At 42.8% G+C, this 22,340-nt stretch overlaps 1 protein-coding gene across 1 annotated transcript in view; it reads left to right on the forward strand.

Moving 5' to 3' along the window:
• Nucleotides 1-871: 871 nt before the first annotated feature.
• Nucleotides 872-22,340, forward strand: part of CDKL1 (cyclin-dependent kinase-like 1 (CDC2-related kinase)) — a 49,175-nt gene continuing 27,706 nt past the window's right edge. The window contains exon 1 of the mRNA XM_012663795.1: nucleotides 872-1,069. Within this exon, the coding sequence (XP_012519249.1) occupies nucleotides 902-1,069 (168 nt within the window). The 5' untranslated portion in view covers nucleotides 872-901. The remainder of the gene's footprint in view (nucleotides 1,070-22,340) is intronic.

A 22,340-nucleotide genomic window follows, 5' to 3' on the forward strand; every position in this document is an offset into this window, starting at 1 on the left:
CTTGCAGGGCCCGGGCTCGCCGTCAGGACGGCTCCTCCCGGGGCCCTTCCCCGCAGCCCGGACGCGGCGGGGCCGGGCGGGAAGCTTCGGCGCGGCGGCCCCGCCCAGGCCGGCCCGGGGCGGGGGCCGGTTCCCATGGGGATCGCTGGGCGAGCCGCGTCGGGCGAGAGACGGCGAGGCGGGAGCGCGGCCCGGCGCAGGCAGCCGCGGCGCCGTGAGTCCGGGCAGGGAAGGAGGCGAGGGCCGGGGCCCTGCGGGCCGGGCCGCCACGTGGCGCCGCTCGAGGCCGCGCGGCGCGGACCGGGCGCCGGCGGGAGGTGCGGGCGGCGTCTTCCCGCGGCCCCGCTCCCGCCGCTCGCGGCCCGCGCCCGGAGTGCGCGGCAGGGGCGCGGGGCGGGCGCCTCACGGGCCCGGGGTCCCCTGCGGCCGGGCCTCGCCGCCGCCCCTGCGGGAAGCGGGAGGCGTCTTCTTGCTGAGGGAAGTGACACCCGAAATTAGAACCTGGGAAGCCCTCAGCCTTCCCCGTTCTGCAGCCAGCTCATGTGTCTCAGATCGGATGCACTGTAACATTAAAAAGATGGATTATCTTACAGCTCTGCTCGCTTTAGGATGACGGGTTGCATTTTAACTTGCAGGGTATTTCACAGGCGATTAAAATTGGGTTACCCAAGGCAGCTAAATCTAGGCTGTTATCCCTAACCGCTTGCCATTGCTGAGGGCACGAGTCTCTAAAGACCTGGGTCCATTTCCTAATTTTTTAACAAGTGCTGTTGTTCTCTTCTAGGTCCTTGACAAAGACTCGTCGTTGGGTGGGGCTCTAGTTCAGTCCCTTGGTACCAATATTTAATAAGCGACATTTTCAAACTATGTGAAGATTCATATTAAGATTTATTCCTCTGTGATGGAGAAGTATGAGAAAATTAGGAAAATTGGAGAAGGATCCTATGGAGATGTTTTCAAATGTAGAAACAGGGACACGGGTCAGATTGTGGCCATCAAGAGGTTTCTGGAATCAGAAGATGACCCTGTCATAAAGAAAATCGCCCATCGGGAAATCCGCATGCTCAAGGTAATTAATTCACCTGTTCTTTAAAGTGAATTTTCAGGGATTAAAAAAGTTAAGTGAGCGGTGTTAAGTTAAACGAACACCTTGGGACACAGTTACATCTCCTTCCTTCGTGGCCTTTTGACTTCAGTGACACAAATGGGATGTCTGTGCACAAGTCACTGTGTAATGGCCTAGGAAGCAGAAACATAAATGCAGGGTGAGGTGGTATTCACTTTTAGAGATGCCGTGGGATATTTTATTTTTATTTTATTTTTCTTTCCAATTGCTTCTCTCCCGTATCACCTGCAGACCTAGATTTTCAAGAGCCATCACACTTTGATAGTACAGGAACTTAGAACAACTCAATTTTGCTAGCATTGTTGATTTTTAAACTTCTACGCTCTTTTCTGTTGGCATTCTCAGCCCAATAAAAGACTTAATCATTCACCTGTTTTCATACTGCTAGGAAGCTGACAGGTTTTCATTACACCTCATATGTATCTACTGAGCATCATAATGTCCTGTCTCTAAAAGAAGGTTTCTTCTTACAGAAGTGAAATGATCACGTTTTAGATGTTTTTTAGTTAACCCTAGGATACCATGATATGGGGGTGGGGGGGAGTTGCTTATCACAAGCTGAAAGTGTTTTTTCCCTCAAATGGAAAGACTCCTTTTCTGAACTTCTGTGAAGACGAAATCCAAATCACAATGTAGAATGAGACATGCAGTGAATACAACAGGGGCTAACTTTGCTTCGGTTATAGCCTCTGCGTTCTGACCTACATAACACACTATGTGACAGGGAAGAGCAGCTTAGTGAGAGATGAATGAGACCTCCAGGGAATTTACTCTTATTCTTGCTTCTCCATTTTCTCCAGGCCTCCCTAAAAATCTTTTCTCCATGAATTAGGCGTGTGGGGTCACTTCTAGATAAGGAACCTGAATGGGAAGTAGCAGGCTTTGGATAAATTAAAATGGGCGGATATTGGGAAAACATCTCTGTTTGGGCTTGGCGTGTTCTTTATTAGGAGGATGTTATCTATTGTGAGAGGACACTTCCACAGCCTCCCAGTGGAGTGCTGGGGAGGGCAAGACTAGCAGTGTCTGGCCACCCCACTGCCCTAGCTCTCTTCTATACACAGGGAGAGGTTATCACCATTTCTCTTGGGCTTATAGGCAGTTTCATTTTCTCAGACTTTCCCTAGGGAAGAAGGTGGTAATTGCATTTCAAAGTGTTCATTTACTCCAAAGAAAATCTATTTCTAGCAGGGATACTCTTTTTCTGATTCTGAAGCTCACCTGTGAATGCCCCTCTCAAACCTCTCACCACACTTTATCAATACTATGTTTGCCGGTATAGCTCCCTGAATTGAGTTTCTCCGGGATGGAGACCTTGCCTCTGTATCTCTATGGCCCCAAAGCACACTAGTTAGCACTAGGCTTCCAAAAAAATGTGACTGTTGGATTGAAAAAAAAAAGTTAACAAAATAGGCTCTTTGGAAAGGTGGGTGTTACCAGTAAATTCTGAAGTCAGGTGTGTTTTCTAAATTAAATATTGATGTACTTTCAAGGTTTGGGTTGTGTGCACAGGAGCCTGATTTCAAAGCACACAGCACCCCATTCTCCAAGTGCACAGATGTCCACACCCCGGATCTATATAAGGTGGTGGGACTTGATTATTGGTAGAGTCTGTCCCTTCAAGCCCTAACTTTTCAGAATTTTATGATATTTCTAACACATAATAAGTACTTAATAAACAGTTGAATAAGTGAATTGAGTGTATATGAAACAGTCATATTTTTTTCCATTTATTTATTTGGTTAATACTTACAGAGCCCCAATTGTGCCTAAAACAATGTTTATACAAAATTGTACCTTGTTGTTCAGAAGCTCAACTCTTAGAAGAGAGGTAAGGCAAGTTTCCCCTCAGCTTTCACTCCTGATGTACTGGCTTCCCAATCGGCAGGGCCAATGTCATTTGCCTGTGTACCCATGCCTGGCAAGAACTCTCTAAATGCTTGCTGCATGATGAAAATATAGGGTTTGGAAGCATGTTTGAGCCAGACATTGAAATGTTTAGGGAGGCATGGAATGAGAGATAAGGTATTCAGGGCAAACAGTCTATCCTAGGAAAAGGTGCATAAGTAGAAAGCATAGTATATTGAGGGAACACATGTAATAAACCCAAAGTCGTGGCCAAGATGCTTGGTGGGTACTAACAGGCCAGACAGAGAAGGAGGTAGGAAGCCAGGATCCTGTAGCCAGGGGGTGGGGGTGAATGAAGAGTTTCCTGGAATACAGGTCTAGGGATGGTTAGTTAGCACATAGCTGCACCACGGTTCTGGGTGGCCTGTGGGGTTTGGAGCCTGACTCCAGGGGTCATGTTCTAGTCCCTGAGAACAGGAAACCAGTGAGGTCTAGGCAAGTGTTTTAGGCTTCTATGAGATGGAATTTAGTGCCCAAGGGAAGGAGGAATTCTAAATTGTGAGAGCACAGTTAGATGGGCCCAGGAAAAGGATGAAGCTCAGTGGCTCAGTGAGTTCCTAGGGTTTTCCTTGGCACACCCCTCATGGAGCTGGGGCTTTATTACCCCCGCTAAAGTGAGAACAAACTCAGGAACTAGGAGGACTGAGGCCAAAGGTGCCTCAATGATCTTAGCCAAGGCAGGTGAGGACTGGGAGAGGCTGACCCCCAGATCACCTGCATCACAGCAAGGAAGGAAAGAAAGGTAGGCTGAGGCCAGATGTGAGAGGCCTTGAATGCCAAGCTAAGGAACTGGGCTTTCTTCTGTAAAGACGGGAAGCTAGCCAAGATTTTTTTTGTTAGAAAGCTGTCATGTGCAAACTTTTGGATTTCATGGACAAATACAATTTCAAAAAAATGTTTTTCTTTTTACAAATTGGAATAAGATTGTCAGCATTTTTAAAAACCAACTATCAACTACTATCACTATCACTTCCTAAAAAAAAGGACATTTTAATATTAAAATAAAAAACTGGGAAGACACAGTTTTAGAAAAAAATCACAGTCCTTCCAGAGAGAGTAGTTGACAACTATAACTAACATCTAGTTTTATCTGTATACATATATTTCTTTGGTGTGTGTGAGTGCATGGGTGTAATTGTGTGTGTGTGTGTGTGTGTGTGTGTGTGTGCATATCATTGTCCTTATTTTTCTCATTTCACTACCCATTAATGAAAATGGTGATCATTTGTTTTGGGCATCCTAAATCTCATGACAGTAAACACTATGTCTGGGAACAAAAAGATTCCCCAGAAGATCAAGTGATGTCCTATTATAGGATCTGTATCTGATACAATGAAATATCAGTACTATAATACCAGTTCTCTACAAGGGAATAGTCCTCTGGATTTTATATTATAGTAGAATTTGGCCTGGATCCAACCTCAGGGAATTCCTTGTATGTTTTTTTTTTTTTGAGACAGAGTCTCACTTTTTGCCCGGGCTAGAGTGAGTGCCATGGCGTCAGCCTAGCTCACAGCAACCTTAAACTCCTGGGTTCAAGGGATCCTCCTGCCTCAGCCTCCCAAGCAGCTGGGACTACAGGCGCGAGCCACCACGCCTGGCTAATTTTTTATTTCTATTTTTAGTTGATTTGCTAATTTTTTCTATTTTTAGTAGAGACGGGGTCTCATTCCTGCTCAGAGCTGGTCTCGAACTCCTGAGCTCAGGCGATCCTCCCGCCTTGGCCTCCCAGAGCGCTAGGATTACAGGCATGAGCCACCGCGCCCGGCCTAGTTGTTTCCTCTTAAGCAGATATGATCTGGGAGTGAATTGTCCAGAAATCAGCTGGGCAATTTTCAAGGCAGCACATCTACAGTGCTTCAAATTCTTGGTGTGAAAGCATATATGAAGACATAGCTATCCATTGTAAATGCTTTTGAGGAGGATGATAATGATTATCAAAAAAACTATTTTGCTAAGGTTTTTAGAAAAGATTTTTTCTGAAAATTTTGAAACATTTTTCAAAATACCATTATTTCATGCCATTTGGGAAAAAAATGACCCTTTTTTATGAGACAAATTCAGAATTTGTGCTAATAAACTGCTTCCTAAACTGATACGATTCACTGTTCACCAAGAGGTCCCACTGCAGTGAACTCTTTAGTGTTTTAATTTTGAATCATAAATTTCCAGGTTATATAATTAGGCTTTTTAAAAAATGAGCAATTGCTCCAGTTAAAATTAGTCAACTCATACTTTAAGGACAAATTAAATACCATTCTAGTGACAGTAATAAAATTTTATAGCAAAACTTTAGCTCAGAGCAACTATCCTACCTTTTTGCAAACCACTTTCCATTAGGAAAAAAAAGAAAAGAATTCAATATTTTCAGTCAGTGTTTTTGACAAAACACCTGTGCATAAGATAGTTGACATGTGTTCATTTGGCAGGTGTTTACAGAACTGCATGTACCAGGCACTGTTGCTGGCTCCTGCCTTCATGAACTTCCATCTTATTAAAGAGAGACTGGCAGTAAAAAATATAATTATATGTCAAGCGGTGAAAAATAAAGCAGGATGAGGTGATAAAGGGTGATGGGGGCTTGCTTTTTATATAGGGTGGTTCTGATGAGTGACATTTGAAAAGAGGCCAGAAAGAAACATGGGATGACTGAGGCAGCTATCTAAGGGAAGAGCATTCCAGACAGAGGGCACAGTGAGTACACAGGCCCCGTGGCAGGATCAAGTGATCTGGTCCTGGCATGTTCTGCTGTGTTCCAGGAGGAGCAAAGAGGTCAGTGTGGAGTAGAGTCAGCGAGGGTGAGGATCACAGAAGAGGGAGTTAGAGGGAGTTAGAGAGCCAAGTGGGGCAGGCATGAGGGCCTCGTGGGCCATGGTAGGGTCTGTGGATTTTATTCTGAATGAGATAGGAGCCATCAAAAGATTTTGAGCAGATGGGAGTCTTGGTGTGACTTACATTCTAGAAGGATTCCTCTAGCTGCTGGTTGCTCTAGCTTCATAGTTAGGAGACTGTTGGAATATACCAGGTGTGAGGTGATGGGATTTGGCTCAGAGTGGTAGCAGTGAAGGTGGTGAGAGGTAGGCAGATTCTCGGTTTATTCTGTGAGAAGAGCACATAGGAGTCTGATGGTTGGATGAGGAATCAAGAATGACTTCAAGGTTTTTGACCTGAGTAGCTGAAAGACCGAAGAGATCATTCACTGTGATAGAGAACCCAGGTGCAGATTTAGGGGAACGAAAATCAAGAGTTCCATTTTGGATGGGTTAAGTTTGAGATGTGAATCCAAGGAGATGTGCAATCCAAGGAGACACAAGTCTGGCATTCAAGGGAAGTCCAGGGTGGAGATATAAAGTATGGAGACATAAACATATCAATGTATTTGAAGCCATGAGCCATCAGACTGGGTGAGATCACGATGGGGATGGAAGGACAGATACTGAGGACAGAACCCTGGTCACCGCAGCATTTGGGGATCAGAAAGATGAGGAGGAACTAGCAAGGGAGGCAAGAAGGAGCGACTGCAAGGTAGGAAAATCTCAAGAACAATGTTCTTTTTTTTTTGAGACAGAATCTCACTGTGTTGCCCGGGCTAGAGTGCCGTGGTGTCATCCTAGCTCACAGCAGCCTCAAACTCCTGGGCTCGAGCGATCCTTCCGCCTCAGCCTCCCGAGTAGTTGGGACTACAGGCATGCGCCACCATGCCCGGAAGAACAATGTTCTTAAAAGCTTAGTAAAGAAATGGTTCAAGAATGAGGGGATAGTCAGTGGTGTCAAACGTCTCCATTAGCATAGATTTAGGATTAGCCACTGGCTTTGAAAATATGAGGGTCATTTAAGATCTTGACAAGAGCTGCTTGGGTGGAATGGTTGGAATGAAAGCTTCATCAGCGAGGGTTTGAGAGAGATGGGAGGAGCAAAGTGGAGACAGTGAGACAGACAACAGTTTTGAGGAGTTTTATTATAAAAGAAAGCCAGGGGTAGGCACGGTGGTGCGCACTTGTAATCCCAGCACTTTGGGAGACTGAGGTAGGAGGATTGCTTGGGGCCAGGAGTTCAAGACCAGCCTGGGCAATAGTGAGACCCCTGGCTCTACAAAAAAAAAAAAAGAAGAAGAAAGAAAGAAAATAAAGAAAAAAGAAAATTTAGCCGGGCATGGTGGCACGCATCTATAGTGCCAGATACTCAGGAGCCTGAGGCAGGAGGGTCACTTGAGGCCAGGAGTTTGAGGTTGAAGTGAGCTATGATGATGCCACTGTAGTACTCTTGCCTGGGTGACATAGTGACATCCTGTCTAAAAACAAAAAAAAAAGTAAGCCAAGAAATGGGACAGTAGGTGCTCAGAAAAATGTGGTATGAAGAGAGGGTTTTTTTGCTTTTGTGGTGGTTGTTGTTTTTAATATGGAAGAAATAAGTATATTTGTATGCTAATGGTGTTAATCCAGCAGAGAGAAAACTTGATGTTATAGGAGGGAGAGAATTGCTGGAGCCGTGAACTTGAGTTATGGACCTGAGCCATGACCAAACATACGTATAATAGCATAATAAAAAACAATTCATGGACCATCTCGGAGATTAAGTGACCTCTTATTTTATTTGGAATGTTGCTAGGTTTTTTACATACACTATCCTTAATCTTTATGTAACAGGACCCATAGCTGGCCCCAAGCTGTGGGTGTAGAACTTCTTCCACCAGGGTATATGACATCTTCTGATTTGCATATGACACATGAACTGTACAGGGAAGAATTCAACCCTGTTCCATAGCTTGGGTTTAAACATATTAAAGATATATTGGATGAAATGTAGGGTGGTCGTAACAGAAGCCAGATAATGGAGAAAGTCAAGGTGTCTGGAAGAAAATCACCTTCAATCAAGAAGTCAGGCATGACAGGCTGGAGTATCACAGGCCCTTTGGTGGAAAGTAGATAGATTTCTGCATAAAGCAAGTGGATGTACTTGAACCCAACCCCAGCATCCTGGGGAATGTCTATGTATTCAGTAAGAAAAGGGCCATGTAGTTCAAAACAAATACAAGCCAACCAACCCAGAGTAATTGTATTACTAAGGTCCCAAGCCTCTATGCTGCTGAATCTTCTCGCTGTGTGGTAGCACTGTTGGAAGAGAAAGGAAAGAATTTCAGCCACTAGTGACAGAAAGAGTAGATGCTACTAGAGGACAATGCCACTCTGGGGTACCTGGACAGACCTTCCACCTATGGAAGATGGTACGGGCACATTAAAATAGATCAGACCAGTTCCAGTCAAGGCAGCAGCTAGGACATTGTCTGTGACAACTTTTCCTCTAGAAGACAAGAAAAACAAGAGAGACCAGGAGAAGGAATCATATACTGCCATTTGGCAGGTAGGGTCTGTTGACCCAGTAGATTTGGGCAGACTGTCAACTGTCGTTACCTATGATGCATAGATTACGCTAATAACAACTTAGAATGTGGATGTTGTTATTCTGTTTTACAAATGGATTCAGGATGGTTAATGATTTGCCAAGGCCTCCTGGTTTAACAGTAAGCTGGAATGCAGACACAGTTCTCTCTGTCCCCAAGTCCAGGCCCTGCTGCTTGCCCTCATCAGAACCATCACGGTACACCACACACCGTACTCTGAAGTCTCCCGATGACTGGTCCTCAGAATTTATTCTGCCCTTTCTTCAGTAGGGCCTTAGCTGTGAGATTCATGGCTTCCATGAAAGTCTGAATGCAGATTCTCGCTGGAATAGCAGTTCTTTCCAACTCTCATTCCATAGCCCTATAGATGATTTAAGCTGGCAAAAAGTTACAGTTTGCCACCAACAAAGATGAGAATAATAAGCATGGGGGGATACTATGGGTACTGCTCAGCCAAAAAAAAAAAAAGAAGATGAAGAAGAAAAAGAGAATAAGCATGGGAGGAAATGTCCATTTAAAACTTTATTATTACAGGCCGGGCGCAGTGGCTCACACCTGTAATCCTAGCTCTCTGGGAGGCCGAGGCGGGCGGATTGTTTGAGCTCAGGAGTTTGAAACCAGCCTGAGCAAGAGCGAGACCCTGTCTCTACTAAAAATAGAAAGAAGTTAATTGGACAACTAAAAATATATAGAAAAAAATTAGCCGGGCATGGTGGTGCATGCCTGTAGTCCCAGCTACTCGGGAGGCTGAGGCAGGAGGATCGCTTGAGCCCAGGAGTTTGAGGTTGCTGTGAGCTAGGATGACGCCACGGCACTCTAGCCTAGGCAACAGAGTGAGACTCTGTCTCAAAAAAAAAAAACTTTATTATTACAATATAGTGCAGACATTCTTAATGAGAACAGTATCACCCCTAAGAGGATGGAAATTGGTTCTTGGGTCAGGGGGCAAAAAGGTCTAACTTTTTTATTGTACAAAGCACAGATATATAGATACACACACAGAGAACATATACAGATATACAGTATATTTGTGGTATTAAAATTTCATCAGTAAGTGATTAGGAAAAAATGTGCAAAAGGACTCTTCAGGGGGACAAAATGAAAAAAGGTACAAGGGGTGTGGGCGGTGAGACTGTTGAGTGCGCTGTGTACCAGAAATAGGCTCCCATTTGATTTTAGTTGGTCACGAAGAGTGAGAACCTGTAGAATATCCAGAGCACCCCTCTTCCCTGCTGCCTGCATGGGTTGGAAGCCGCAGGTAGGGACTCCAGTTTCTGATCCCGCTCAAAGCTGTCGGGTGACCTTGGGCAAGCTCTAGTGCCTCCTGGAAGCTGGGCCACCTTATCTCCATGATTTATGTCCCTGTTTGGCTCTGCTTCACTGACCTTTTGCTGAGGAGAGCAGAGCTCTTGGGCCAAACATCTCACAACGGCGGAGCAGCCACACAGGTGCAAGGGCAGGAGAGTGGAGGGTGAGAGGGGCAGCAGCTCAGGAGAGAGGAAAGCACGGTGGGAAGGAGGTGAGGGCAGATTTAAATACAGCACTAGGACCAAACAGGCACTGGAGGCAAAGCACTTCACACAGCCTCCCCTAAGGGGCTCAGGGCCTTCGAACAGCAGACCAGAAATCCTGCTGGGCAATTTACCATCCTGGTGATGGGCACGTGCAGTGGGAAGTAGGACTGTCACAGTCCCCTGTTATTCAAAGCATTCATTAAGTGCTTAACCGAAGGTGCTCTGTGCCAGGCCCGCACTCCACTAAATGCTGACACAGTGCCATGTAAACACTCCCTAGCATTAGAATCTAACTAGAGCTTTCTTAATTTTTAAAGCCTTCTGTTCCCCATATATTCATTGAAGGAAGGTTTTCCAACTCAGTAAAAACCTCAGTGGGACATCCTGTGACATCTTTCAGAATTTAGTCCTGCTGTTGCTAATAAGGGCCATTTCTAGGTCCCTTCTCTTCAAATTGTTTAATTGGCTTATTGAAGAGCGTTAGCAACATATGTCTATAAATTGTTTTTGCCATGTTCAGCATTCTCCGTTATGGATTATAAGAGATCACAAACTCTACTCACGGGTCTGTGGGGATCACACTGTCGACGTACATGAGTGAAGCGAACTGAGGCAGAACGAATGGAGAGGTGGAGACGGGAGCCTGGGTCTCATCGCACGTGGAGGCCACTGCTCAGCCCCACGGACAGCAAGCCCAGGGAGCTAGGTTTTCAGGGTCTTTTTTTAAAAAGCCAGAAATCAGAATTTTGTATAAAATCTCCTAGTGTTTTTCCTACAACTTTTTATTTTGAAAAAAATTCAAAATATATAGACATGGAAAGAATAGTACAATGAATACCTGCATACTCCTAACTTGATCCATTCATCAGCTATTAGAATTTTTCTGCACTTCTTTTCTGTCTCTGTCTCTCACTTACACACACACACACTTTTTGGTTGAGCCATCTCCCTAAATGTTTAGCATGAATCTCCTAGAACAAAGGCATTCTTCTATATAACCGCATTATGATTTCCACACTCAAGAAAGTTATCGTCAGCCTCAATACTATTATCTAATATATGGTCTATGCTCATATTTCTCATATCGTTCCAATAATATGATAAAATATTAATAATATAAGAATATATAGTTATAATAGGAACTATATATTACATATAACCATATATATAAAACCAATGATATAATAATATATATAGTCACTTCTTTAAATCCAAGACCTAATCAGTTACTATGTATTGCATTTAGTTGCCATGCCTCTTTAGTCTCCTTTAATCTGAAAGTTTTCTACCTTCTTTATTCTTGTTTTGGTCTTTCATGATACTGGCATTTTCGAAAAGTCCAGGCCAATTGTTTTGCAGAATGTGCCTACATTTTAGACTGTCTGGCTGTTTCCAAATGATTTGATACAGGTTAGATGTTTTCAGTAAGAACAGTGCATGAGTAAGGCTGCGTGCATCACATTAGTTTCTATCAGGAAGTACTTGATGTTATTTTGTCCTGTAAGTGGTGCTGTTAGTTTTAATCTTTTGGTTAAGACGGGTCTGCCATATTTCTCAATTGTACGAAAACATTTTCCCTTTTATAATTCATAAGTTATCTGTGGGGTGATATTTTGAAAACATGTTACTACCTTGTTCCCCAACAATTTTCACCCAATAGTTTTGTTGTTTTTAGAAACAGGATCTTGTCGTGCTACTTAGGCTGGCCTTAAACTCCTGGTCTCAATTGTTCCTCCCATCACAGCCTCCTGAGTAGCTGGAACTACGGGTGTGCTCCTTACCCACTGGTTTTAATGTCCATGGATGGTACTTGTACCATCATTTTTCTGTAAAAAAGATTTTTCCTTTAACCCCCAACCTCCTACACACACTTCTTAGTATCACCATGGGTTCATGTTTTTTTTTTTTAAATTCAACATGTTACACACTGTCACTGTCATTATTCTTTTTGATTCTGAAGTTGTCATGCATTTGGCCATTTGGTCTCCTTTGATCCAGCTCCTGTGTTCTAACAGATATCCATCATCCTTTGAGCACTTATTTAATGTGTGGCACAACAAAATGTTCCAGGCTCATCCTGCCCCAGCCCTGGAATTAGCCATTTCTTCAGTGGCCCCTGGTTCCTTTTAGTGAGAATCAAATCTCCTGACTTTACAACGTTGACAAGTAATTTTAAAAAAACTTTAAACACTCTCCAGGCCAAATAAAACACATCTGCAGATAATATTTGGCCTACAGGCTGCCAGTTTGGGGCCTTTGGATCATAGAGCTTTCATTATATACAGATGTTCTCATTACAGACCAGCAGAGATCTGGCCCATTGATGTTCATTACTAACATAAAGATAGATGTTGGGAGTTTATGTAAACTGGTTGTCAATAGCATGGAAGACAAAACAGAGCATTCCCTTGCCTGCAATGATAGCAACCAAACAAAGTCTCCCTATTTGTTCAACAAGTGGAGACCTGTTTAATTTATTTTTTACAAGACAATATACTCACTGCAAATAGTAACAGACTGTTTTGTTTGTTTATTAGAAGATTTTTTGGCTTAGGTCATGATGTGTTTATCTAGAAAGATTGTATTCCTGCTGTGTAGTGAACTCCTAAGTGATAAAGCTGCCACACAAATACTTCAAGAATAGAAGAAGCAGAAATCAACAAGCTGGCTGGTTACCTTCTCAAAGACACCCAGCTTGTAAGGAGATCAAGCACATACTAACATCTGTCAGTGTCCTAATGCTCCTGCACATCCTGCTACACACCTTAGACTCTAGAAAATAAAATATCGCAGAGCAGGAAGAGGCAGAATAAGGGATTTTATAATTTACATTGATAAAAATATAATTATGCTGTTGTTTTTTTTTGCCACTTATTTTTATTTCAAACCAGTAAAATTTCTAGGTGACAGCCTATATTACATACAGTTATTATAAAACATACAAACCACACTAGAAGGTAGTAATTTTTATGTGGAATGAATGGAAAATTTTTTATGTGCCAGGCTTATGGTCTTGCACTTTAAATTTTTTAAATGTCTCAATTCACTCTTTTATTTGGCAGGATTGATAATTTAGGCCACAAATTTCCTTTCAACAAGCACATTTGCTTGCTAATTATTAACTTTCTTTGTTGCTTATTAACTTTAAAAGCCCTGTAGTAAAAATACTGTTGGGTAAAATTGCCTGGTTGAAAATCTTTGAATTCCATCTACCTTTCTGTTGTAATAATGAAAGGTAAGAGTTTCTAAACCAATTGATGCTATCAACCACACATAAAAACCAAACAAATAATTTGCTTGGTCAATATCAGCATGTTAGTGCATTAATTTTTGGCTGTGTCAGTGTTATTTTTCATTTTGATCACAATTCCTTCTTTCATAGTACTTTTTGCGTACTTTTATTAGTCAATAAAACAGATCAAGCATCCACTGTGTGCATCGCTGGCCCGTACTGGGTCTTGAAAGGAATCCAGATGAAATCTTAGCCCAGGTCTCTGGCTAGAGGACCAGCCTGGCATATTCTGTTCCCTCCGTGTGATCTCCAGCAAACCTAAAACAAACTTCAGGACCCCAACCTCTCCACCCAGTGATTCCACCTTTTTCAATACTCCTCCACTCTGCATTGTCACACCTTTCCCTTCTCTAGCCATCCCCAAAACAAGGCCTCAGCCAAGCCACTGCCTTTAGAGGAAATGTGGTATCAAGGCAGCTTCCCTTTACCAAAGGAGTGTTACAGAAGGGTTCCTCCATAACACTGAGAGGGCTATAGGGGCATTTTCCTCTAGGCTGGGGATAGTGTTAGTAATCAAAATAGCTTTTTTCATAATGAAAATAGCTTTTTTATCCCCAAAGATGAACTATTAACTCTCTGAACTAACTTCAAAATATTTATCTTGGTTATATAATACAGTGAAGGGAATTATGTGAATCATTTTAAACGATGATATGATAAAGTAATATATGTTTATGTTAAAAAAAAAACAATCAACCAAAAATCTTGAAGGCACAGAATAATGCAAAGTGAAAAGAAAGTCTACCTTGCCTCACTTGATGCAGCTTAGGAAGATGCTGCTTGTCTTCCTTAGTTTCCATGCCCACATCCCTCCCAGGCCCACAGGCCTCTAACTAGGATGAGGTTATAGCAGTGCCTGAGTAGGGCAATAAGGTTCTTGCTCTGGGAGGAAATAACTATACTCAAAGAATTACAAGACCGGGCTCTTATGCACCAGCAAGAATCCTGAATGTGCTGGACCGTGGCATTAGTGAAATATAAGGCTGGATAGGGCAAAATTCATTGATATGGGAGCATTGTCCCATGACCTGGGACTTAGGTCCTGACAAAGACACCTGGAGACAGTCTTAAATGTGTTGCTGGCATAGCTCTTTGAAGGTTGGACTGTTAGTAGATAAGGCAGACAGATATGCTGGAACTGCCTTGGCAGAGTACTGAGGAAGGGGTCTGGGCACTCGAGGAGCTGTGAATGTTAGAATGGATGTATTACGAGGGACTGCAGAACCCACCACCTGAGTATGCTTCCTTGGGAGGCCCAGAGGATACTCTGTCCACTAAAGCAGTAAGGAGGTCCTTGGTATCCTTGAGCTCACTGATGGCTGTCCTCAGTAGGCTGGGTACACAGGCTTGTCCTCAGTAGGCTGGAGATGGTACCATGGAACTAGGCTCTCTGGTTCCAATGAAGTGGTAAGATCCAGAGTGCCAGAGACCAGGTGCTGACAGTGGCAAGGTGCACAAAATTACCATAGTGAGAGGCAAGGCCAGATACCTTATTTCACAGAAATCTGTGCTAAAGCACAGATAAGATTTCACCATGGAGTTCCTATAGGTGAGATGGAAGGGCAGCTGGCTAGCGTGTTACTTGACGTGTATTACCAGAAGAAATTGAGAGAGAAAACAGAAGGTTGCTGTCAACTCCTAGAAGGGAAAATTGTAGTTCCTCACCCAAAATTTAGGTCCAAGTCAGTTCATAGATTAAAGTGTTGTTGACTGAGTCACCTTGAGGAAGGATCCTGCGGTGCCAGCACAAGTCTTCCTCAAACATTTCCCAAAGGGATCTGTGACTATATACCAGAGTAACTGGGGGAAAAGAAATACTCAGAACTCTCAAGGGTTGTGGCTACAAGGTCTGAGCTGGCACTGATATCTGGGGACCCAAAGTGCCATCCCGGCCCCAGGTTAGAGTACTGCCTCACAGTGGGCTTCACCGGTCCATGGATCCACCCTTGAGATTATTTCCTCCACTCCCAAGTGCAAAATTGGGATAGATACACTTAGCAGTTGGCAAATTCTCACATTGGTTCTAAGACCTATGGTGTGAGAGCCAATATGGCAGAAAGGGCCAAAGAGAAGCCCCTCCCCACTCCCCCCAACAATCCTGCTCAAAATACTAAATCAGAAGCAAAACCACATCCCAGCAGAAATTGCAGAGATTAGTACCACAATAAAAGACTTAAAAGATATAGAGGTAGTGGTCCCCGTCACATCCTGGCTCCATTCACCTGGTAGACTACTGTAAACTCAATAGTTCCAATTGCAGCTGCTGGGCCAGATGTGGTATCTTTCCTGGAACAGATACACACAGTCCCTGGCACTTGACATGCAACTATTAATCTGGTGAACATGTTCTTTACAACCTCAATCAGTAAGTAGGATCAAAAGCAGTTCACCTTTTGTGGGATGGACAGCAGTTCATATCCATTGTGTTCCCTAAAGCCTAGGTTAACTCTCTTGCTCTCTGTCACAGTGTAGCCCACAGGGACCTTGGATCTCTTGACATTCTGCAGAATATCATGCTGCTCCACTGTATTGATGACACCATGCTAATTGGACCTCCTGGTGGGCAGCAATGACATGTACTCTTAATGTCCAATTAAGACAGGTGTGTACCAGAGGGAGGGAGAAAACCCTCTGAGGAACAGGTGTGTGGGTGATGCTCTGGGAGTCCAGTGGTGGGCATGCTGAGACATCTCTTTAAGTAAAGAACAAATTGTTGCACCTTATATCCCCTACCACTAAAAAGTGGCATTGCTCTTGGTGGGTCTGTTTGGATTTTGGAGGCAGCATATACAGCTTTTGGGAATACTGCTCTGTTTAATTTACCAAGTGATTTAGAAGGCTGCCAACATTGAGTAGGACTGAGAGCAAGAGAGAACTTTGCAGCAGGTCAAAGCTGCCCTACTACTCAGGCCATGTGACTCGGCATACCCAATCGTGCTAGAGGTGTCCAGCTTCTGGCATGTCATTGGGCCTTCAAGGAGTGAGCACCTGACCATGGGACATCAAGTGATTAGGTAACCCGGAGCTTCCCATTGTGAGCTGGATGATAGAGATCCACTGTCCACTGAAGTATGAAAACTATATTCGGGATCAGGCTCAAGCAGGTCTGGAAGGAACAAGCAATCTACAAAAAGAGGTGGTCCACATAGGTCAACAATATAGATCACCTACATTGTTCCACTGTTGCCTCTCCTTCATCTTACATGTATGGCTCCATGGGAGTTCCCAGGTAATGGAGGAACAAAACCTCAAACTTGGCTCATGGATAGATCTGCTCATTACATTGGCACTAGTTGAAAATGGACCGCCGCCATACTATTAACATATTGCTACTCTGCAGAAGAATTGAGGGACAGTGGTGAAAAGAATCCTCCCACTGAGCAGAGTTTCAAGCAGTTCACTTAATAGTTCACTTTGTATGGAGAAAGAAAAGACCTGAGATATGTGTTACCTTTAATTAGTGAGTTGGAGGTTGCTGTGAGCTATGATGGCACCACTGTACTCTAGCCCAGCAACAGAGCAAGACCCTGTCTCAAAAAAAAAGAAAAGAAAAGAAAACAAGATCAAAGCATTATGTGTACACATGGCTACTGGGGATGTGGTTCATTCTAGGCCCTCTCAGCTAACAGAGCAAGGTAATATATGTGTGTATACCAACCTAAGTATACATATATATCTGGAGTTGTTTCTATATGTAACCATCTGTATCTACAGTAAGCTAAACATGAGGTCATACTGATGGCTTCAACTGTGGGAGTTCCTGTCATTCAGTATCATCACCAGCAATTGCTATTGCCACCTTTTTTGGATTTTAGCCATTCTAATAGGTGTCTAATGATATCTCATTGTTGTACTTTTGATTGTTGACTTTTTGATTACCTAATGATAAAAGATGTTGATCATCTTTTCATATGCTTCTTTTCCATCTGTATATCTCCCTTAATGAGGGATCTGCTCAGATCTTTTGCCCATGTTTTTGGTGTGTGTAGTTTTAATTTAATAAATATTGCTAGTAACTTTCCCAAAAGGTTATAGCAGTTGCACTCTAAACAGCCACATGTGAGAAGACCCATTTTCCTATGCCCTTGTCAGCTCTGGTTGCTACCAGTCTTTTCAATGTTTGCCTACCTGTTAAGGAAAAGGGGCCAACACATTGCTGCTCTAATTCGACTTTCTCTTACTACCACTGAGACAGAGTATCTTTTGCATGTGTCTCTCAGTCATTTGTATTTCCTCTCCTGTGTATTGCCTATTTATATCTTTTGCCCATTTTCCCACTGGACTGTCTTTTTTTAAAACAGTACATAATAAGGCTTGTGATAAAAGAATATAACCCTTTTTGTCATAACTTTAACAAATATTTCCCTACCAATTAGTTGTCTTTTGACATTGTTTAAGTGTTTTTTATCAAACCAACATTATTTTTTTTTATTGTGGTAAAATGTACATAACATAAAATTTTCCACTTTAAGCATTTTAATTGTATTGTTCAGTGACATTAAGTACATTCACATTGTTGTGCAGCCATCACTACCAACTATCTCCAGAACTTTTTGCATCTTCCCAACAGTATTTTATTTTTGTGTAGCCGAACTTACCTATCTTGTCTTTTTTCTTCTGAATCTCCTGAATTGTTTTTTAAGATGTTCCCTCCCATCCTAATGTCATACAAATGTTGTTCTAAATTTTTTCAAATATTTAAATTGTTTTATATTTTATATTGAAATTTTTAATATATCCAACATTTATTCTTGTGTATGTGGTGGTGAGATATAGTTCAAATTTTCCTAATGGGTGGCCAGTTTTCCCAGAACCATTATTAAATAGGCACGTTTTTTTAAAAAATATATTAGAATACTAATTTTGTCATATATTAATTTTCCTTGAATACTTGGATTGGATTCTAGACTCCATACTGCTTTTGTTCATTTCTGTATCACTAACCTGCTGCTCTGATGATGATGATGATGATTAAAAGTGATTTATAGAAAGTTTTACCATCCAGTAAAGCACGTTGCCCCCACTGATTTTTCTCCTTGGTGATTTTTAGACAGTTATTGTTCTATATGAACTTTAAAGTTATTTTATATAGTTCCCAAGAAAATCCCTTTTGGATTCTAATTGAAATTGCATTACATCTACATATTATTTTTAGAAGAATTGACCTTTTATTATATGAATTCTTCAGTGGTTTCATTTTATCAGGATCATACCTGTACTTCTAAAGCCCTTAAATGGGGTAAAGGTGAACCTTAAAGCTTTCTTTCTGAGTCAAAAGCAAAATTGGATACTGCTGACATTAACTCCTACATTGAGTTGCATGATTTAGTTGAGAGCATTCATCCGGGTGAGAAGGAAGAATGTGGAGAAATATGAAGGAGCTTGATTCTTTATTTGCTTCTTAGTCTGGACAAGCTTTAAATCTTGCTCAGTCTCAAGCCCTTGAGTGTATTATAATATGCTTGTCTGGGAATCCTTGAGAAGTACCCAGGATTAATTATTCTAAAGTGGGGAGAGGCAGAGAGTATCAATCCATTCTAGGTGTATATTAAGATTAAGGATTCTTGCAAAAGTGTCTATGTAACTAAGACCTTGAGTCAAGTTCAAAAATTTTAAAGGCTTATAAAAAACATTTTACTGGGACATCTCCAACTTTCTAAACTTCAATTTCTGTCCTCTTGTTATTAACCACAATTGTGGGAGAAGAAGAATGTTTTTAAAAGGAAAACAGGAAATAACCACTGAGGAAATGGCCTGTTGTTTTTCTCTAAAGCACAGACATAGGGTAAATATCTCTCTACTCTCCCCACAAAGAACATAGACCAGAGAATCCTTGACACTTGAGGGATAGGGGAGACCACAAATGTGGTGGTGGTCTATATACTGGTCTTGCTATGGTGTTCAGGCTGATCTCCAACTCTGGCCTCAAGCGATTCTCCTGCCTTGGCCTCTGAAAGTGCTAGGATTACAGGTGTGAGCCATCATGTCCAGCCCATTTTCCCACTTTCGATAAAATATGAGCACATTAAATATTTCACTTTTACCTCTAATATAAGAAAATCAATAATACAGGAGTGATGAAAAGGGCAATTGTTATTTGGTTTCAGTACCAGGCACCTTTAGGAAGTGGCGGGGACAATGGTGAACTAAAGCACATAGACCTTGTCTAAAGTCAAGAGCTGCTCTCAGCCCTAGCTCATTAATACCACAGAGTAGCGTTGCTAGATCTCCAGCATTCTCAAGAGAGTCCTGGTAAACAGGATTTGAAAGTAACATTTCCTGATCATTAAGAGTTGGCAGGCCAGGCGCAGTGGCTCATGCCTGTAATCCTAGCACTCTGGGAGGCCGAGGCGGGAGGATGGCTTGAGCGCAGGAGTTTGAGACCAGCCTGAGCAAGAGCAAGACTCCATCTGTACCAAAAATAGAAAAAATTAGCTGGGTGTGGTGGCACGTGCTTGTAGTCCCAGCTACTCGGTAGGCTGAGGCAGAAGGATCGCTTGAGCCCAGGAGTTTGAGGTTGCTGTGAGCTAGGCTGACGCCATGGCACTCTAGCCAGGGCGACAGAGTGAGACTATCTCAAAAAAAAAAAAAAAAAAAAAAGGATTGGCAACAAATTGGGCTAAACAGTCCAAGCAATTGACCTTAGAGGATGTAGAGTCTGAGCTTATCACAACGGATTGGTGCCCAATGAAGACATAGAGTCAGTGACATATGGAGGAAGCTGTACAAATAGGATATGTGGCATTCTCAGCTCTGCAGGGGAAACCAAGTACAGCTCAGGTTAAATTCAACCAAAAAATAAAAATGGAGTCCTTTTTTAATGTCAGAGAAAATACTTATCAGTATAATGTGAAACATCCATATTCAGAACTTGGAGAGAATGTAAAAGAGAGACCAAAATAAAATAGCAGCAGCAACGGTGGAAACTTTGTACATGAGCAACTAAATTGAGCCTGCCTGGACCCATGCTTCTAGATAGAGTATGACTGAAGGACAGCGTAATGGCCTGGTGAGGACCACTGAGACCTTCAAAACTGGGCTAGTGCAAAACAACATGCTGAGAAATAAGGTCAGGCCTGAGGCTTTGCCTTCACATACTCATAAATAAGAAGGAATTGTAATTAAATGAGCCCTGAATGACATCTTTGTAGCATATATGGTAATTTAGTCTGTTCTATTAAAATTACTTGTATGTGTCATAAACATGTCATAAACATGAGCCTATAAATAGTTCATCCATCATGTTACTTGGTTCTTCCCATCTAATTCCTTTGTATGTCCCTAAAGAAGTCCATTCAGTATTGAAGTAGAAACATCCGAACCCTTGTGAATGCAGACATTCACAACATGCAGCTATGATTGAAACCTGCAGGTTGCTGGTTGCAAACAGGTTTCGGGAGCAGAGATGTCCCTCTGACATGGCAGTCAATAGAGAGACAGTACGGTGGTTTGAGATGCTAAATCCACACGGTCTGGCTCCTGGTCTTGCCACTGCACTGATACTGCTTCCACCTCACATGACCCCAGCCCGGGGAAGCCTGCTGGGTGCTCTCAGTTCTCACCCCACTTGACCTATCGGCAGCATTTGACCACTTCCTGCTTCCGTGATAGCCCATGGCGTCATGTTCGGCTGTCTTCTCTCTTATCTTGGGGGACCTTCTTCCCTTTCTTCTTCTGTGCTTCCTCCTCCTGCACCACACATGTTGGTATCGGGGCTCTTTGCACCTCTTCCCATCTCACTCTCGCTCTTCCTGGGCAATCTCTTCTATCTTTCTATGGCTCCGCTTACACATGGGTGGACTCCCTGGCCTTTATCTTCAGCTCAAACTCCAGCCGACATAACGATTCCACTTTGGTATCTCAGATTCCCACCAATTCAGCAAGCCCAAACCAGTAACTGCTTCCCTTCAAAACTTGCCCCTCCTTTCAGTGATGGCACCACTGTCTGCACCCTTGTATATAGACCTTTATGTTATTCTCGACACCTCCTCTCCCTCATCCCTCACCCCCAGTCCATTATCACATCCTGACTATTCTAATAACAAAATATATTTCAAGACAGTGCTTTTCTCATCATCTCCCCTGCCTTTGCTCTGGTCCCAGCCACTGTCATCTCTCAGCTATCAGTGAGCTCTTCACTGGTCTCCTCTCATCCACTTTTTGCCTCCTCCAAGCCATTCTATATCCTGCCACCATAGTGAGCTTTTAAAACCCAGATGTACAGTAGCACATCTTACTAAAATTCCTTCCAGTGGCTTCCCACTGCACTTAGGAAAAAGTGTGAATTGCTTAGCATGGTCCACAAGGCCCTGTAAGACCTGCCTTGAAGCTGTCTGGCTGGCCGTAGTTCCAGGAGCTTGACTCAAAGCCACACTGTCTTTCAGTTCCTTAAGTGGCCCAAGTTCCCTCCTGGCTCAAGGCCAGTCACTCTGCCTGGAAAGCTGCCATCTGTCCCTCCACCACTATCCCTGCCCTTGGTCTGGTCAGACCTTACTCATCCTCCATGACTCAGCTCAAGGTCACTTCCTTAGGGCCAGTTTCTCTGAGGCAGCCTTATCTCTTGTATACAGAGGGCTTATCCATGGCACTTTTTGGGTTAATGCCTGAGACCTCTGTGTCATTCACCAGTGTGTTTCTAGTGTCCAGAACAGTACCTGATGCAGAGTAGGTGCTCTGTAGATATTTGTTGAATATATGAATGCAGCCAGGCAGGGACGGGCTTCATAAGGGTGCTATGCCAGACCAGATGTCTGCTGTGCTCGGGTATTTTCAGGTCACCTGAAATCCTACCAACCTAGAGAGTTAATAGTTTATTTTAAAATATTTTTAATTTAATATTTCTAACCTCTAATTAGGATTTAGTCTTAGCGATTGATCTTTCTAAATTAAAATTATTCTGAAAATAGGTTGAGAGATAATTTACCAGTTATTTGCAATTATTTGACGGTTATCTTATGGAGCAAGATAGGAGAGACAAGTGGTTTTAAAAATCATATAATACCTTCCTGTGTTGCAGGAGGCAGTGTAAGGCCTCGAAGGAAGCAATTTAGCAATATACATTACTAGCCTTTAATTGTCTATATGCTCCTCAAAGCTGGC

This window comes from Propithecus coquereli, unplaced genomic scaffold, assembly GCF_000956105.1.
Source record: "Propithecus coquereli isolate 6110/MARCELLA unplaced genomic scaffold, Pcoq_1.0 Scaffold83, whole genome shotgun sequence".
Taxonomy (NCBI): domain Eukaryota; kingdom Metazoa; phylum Chordata; class Mammalia; order Primates; family Indriidae; genus Propithecus; species Propithecus coquereli.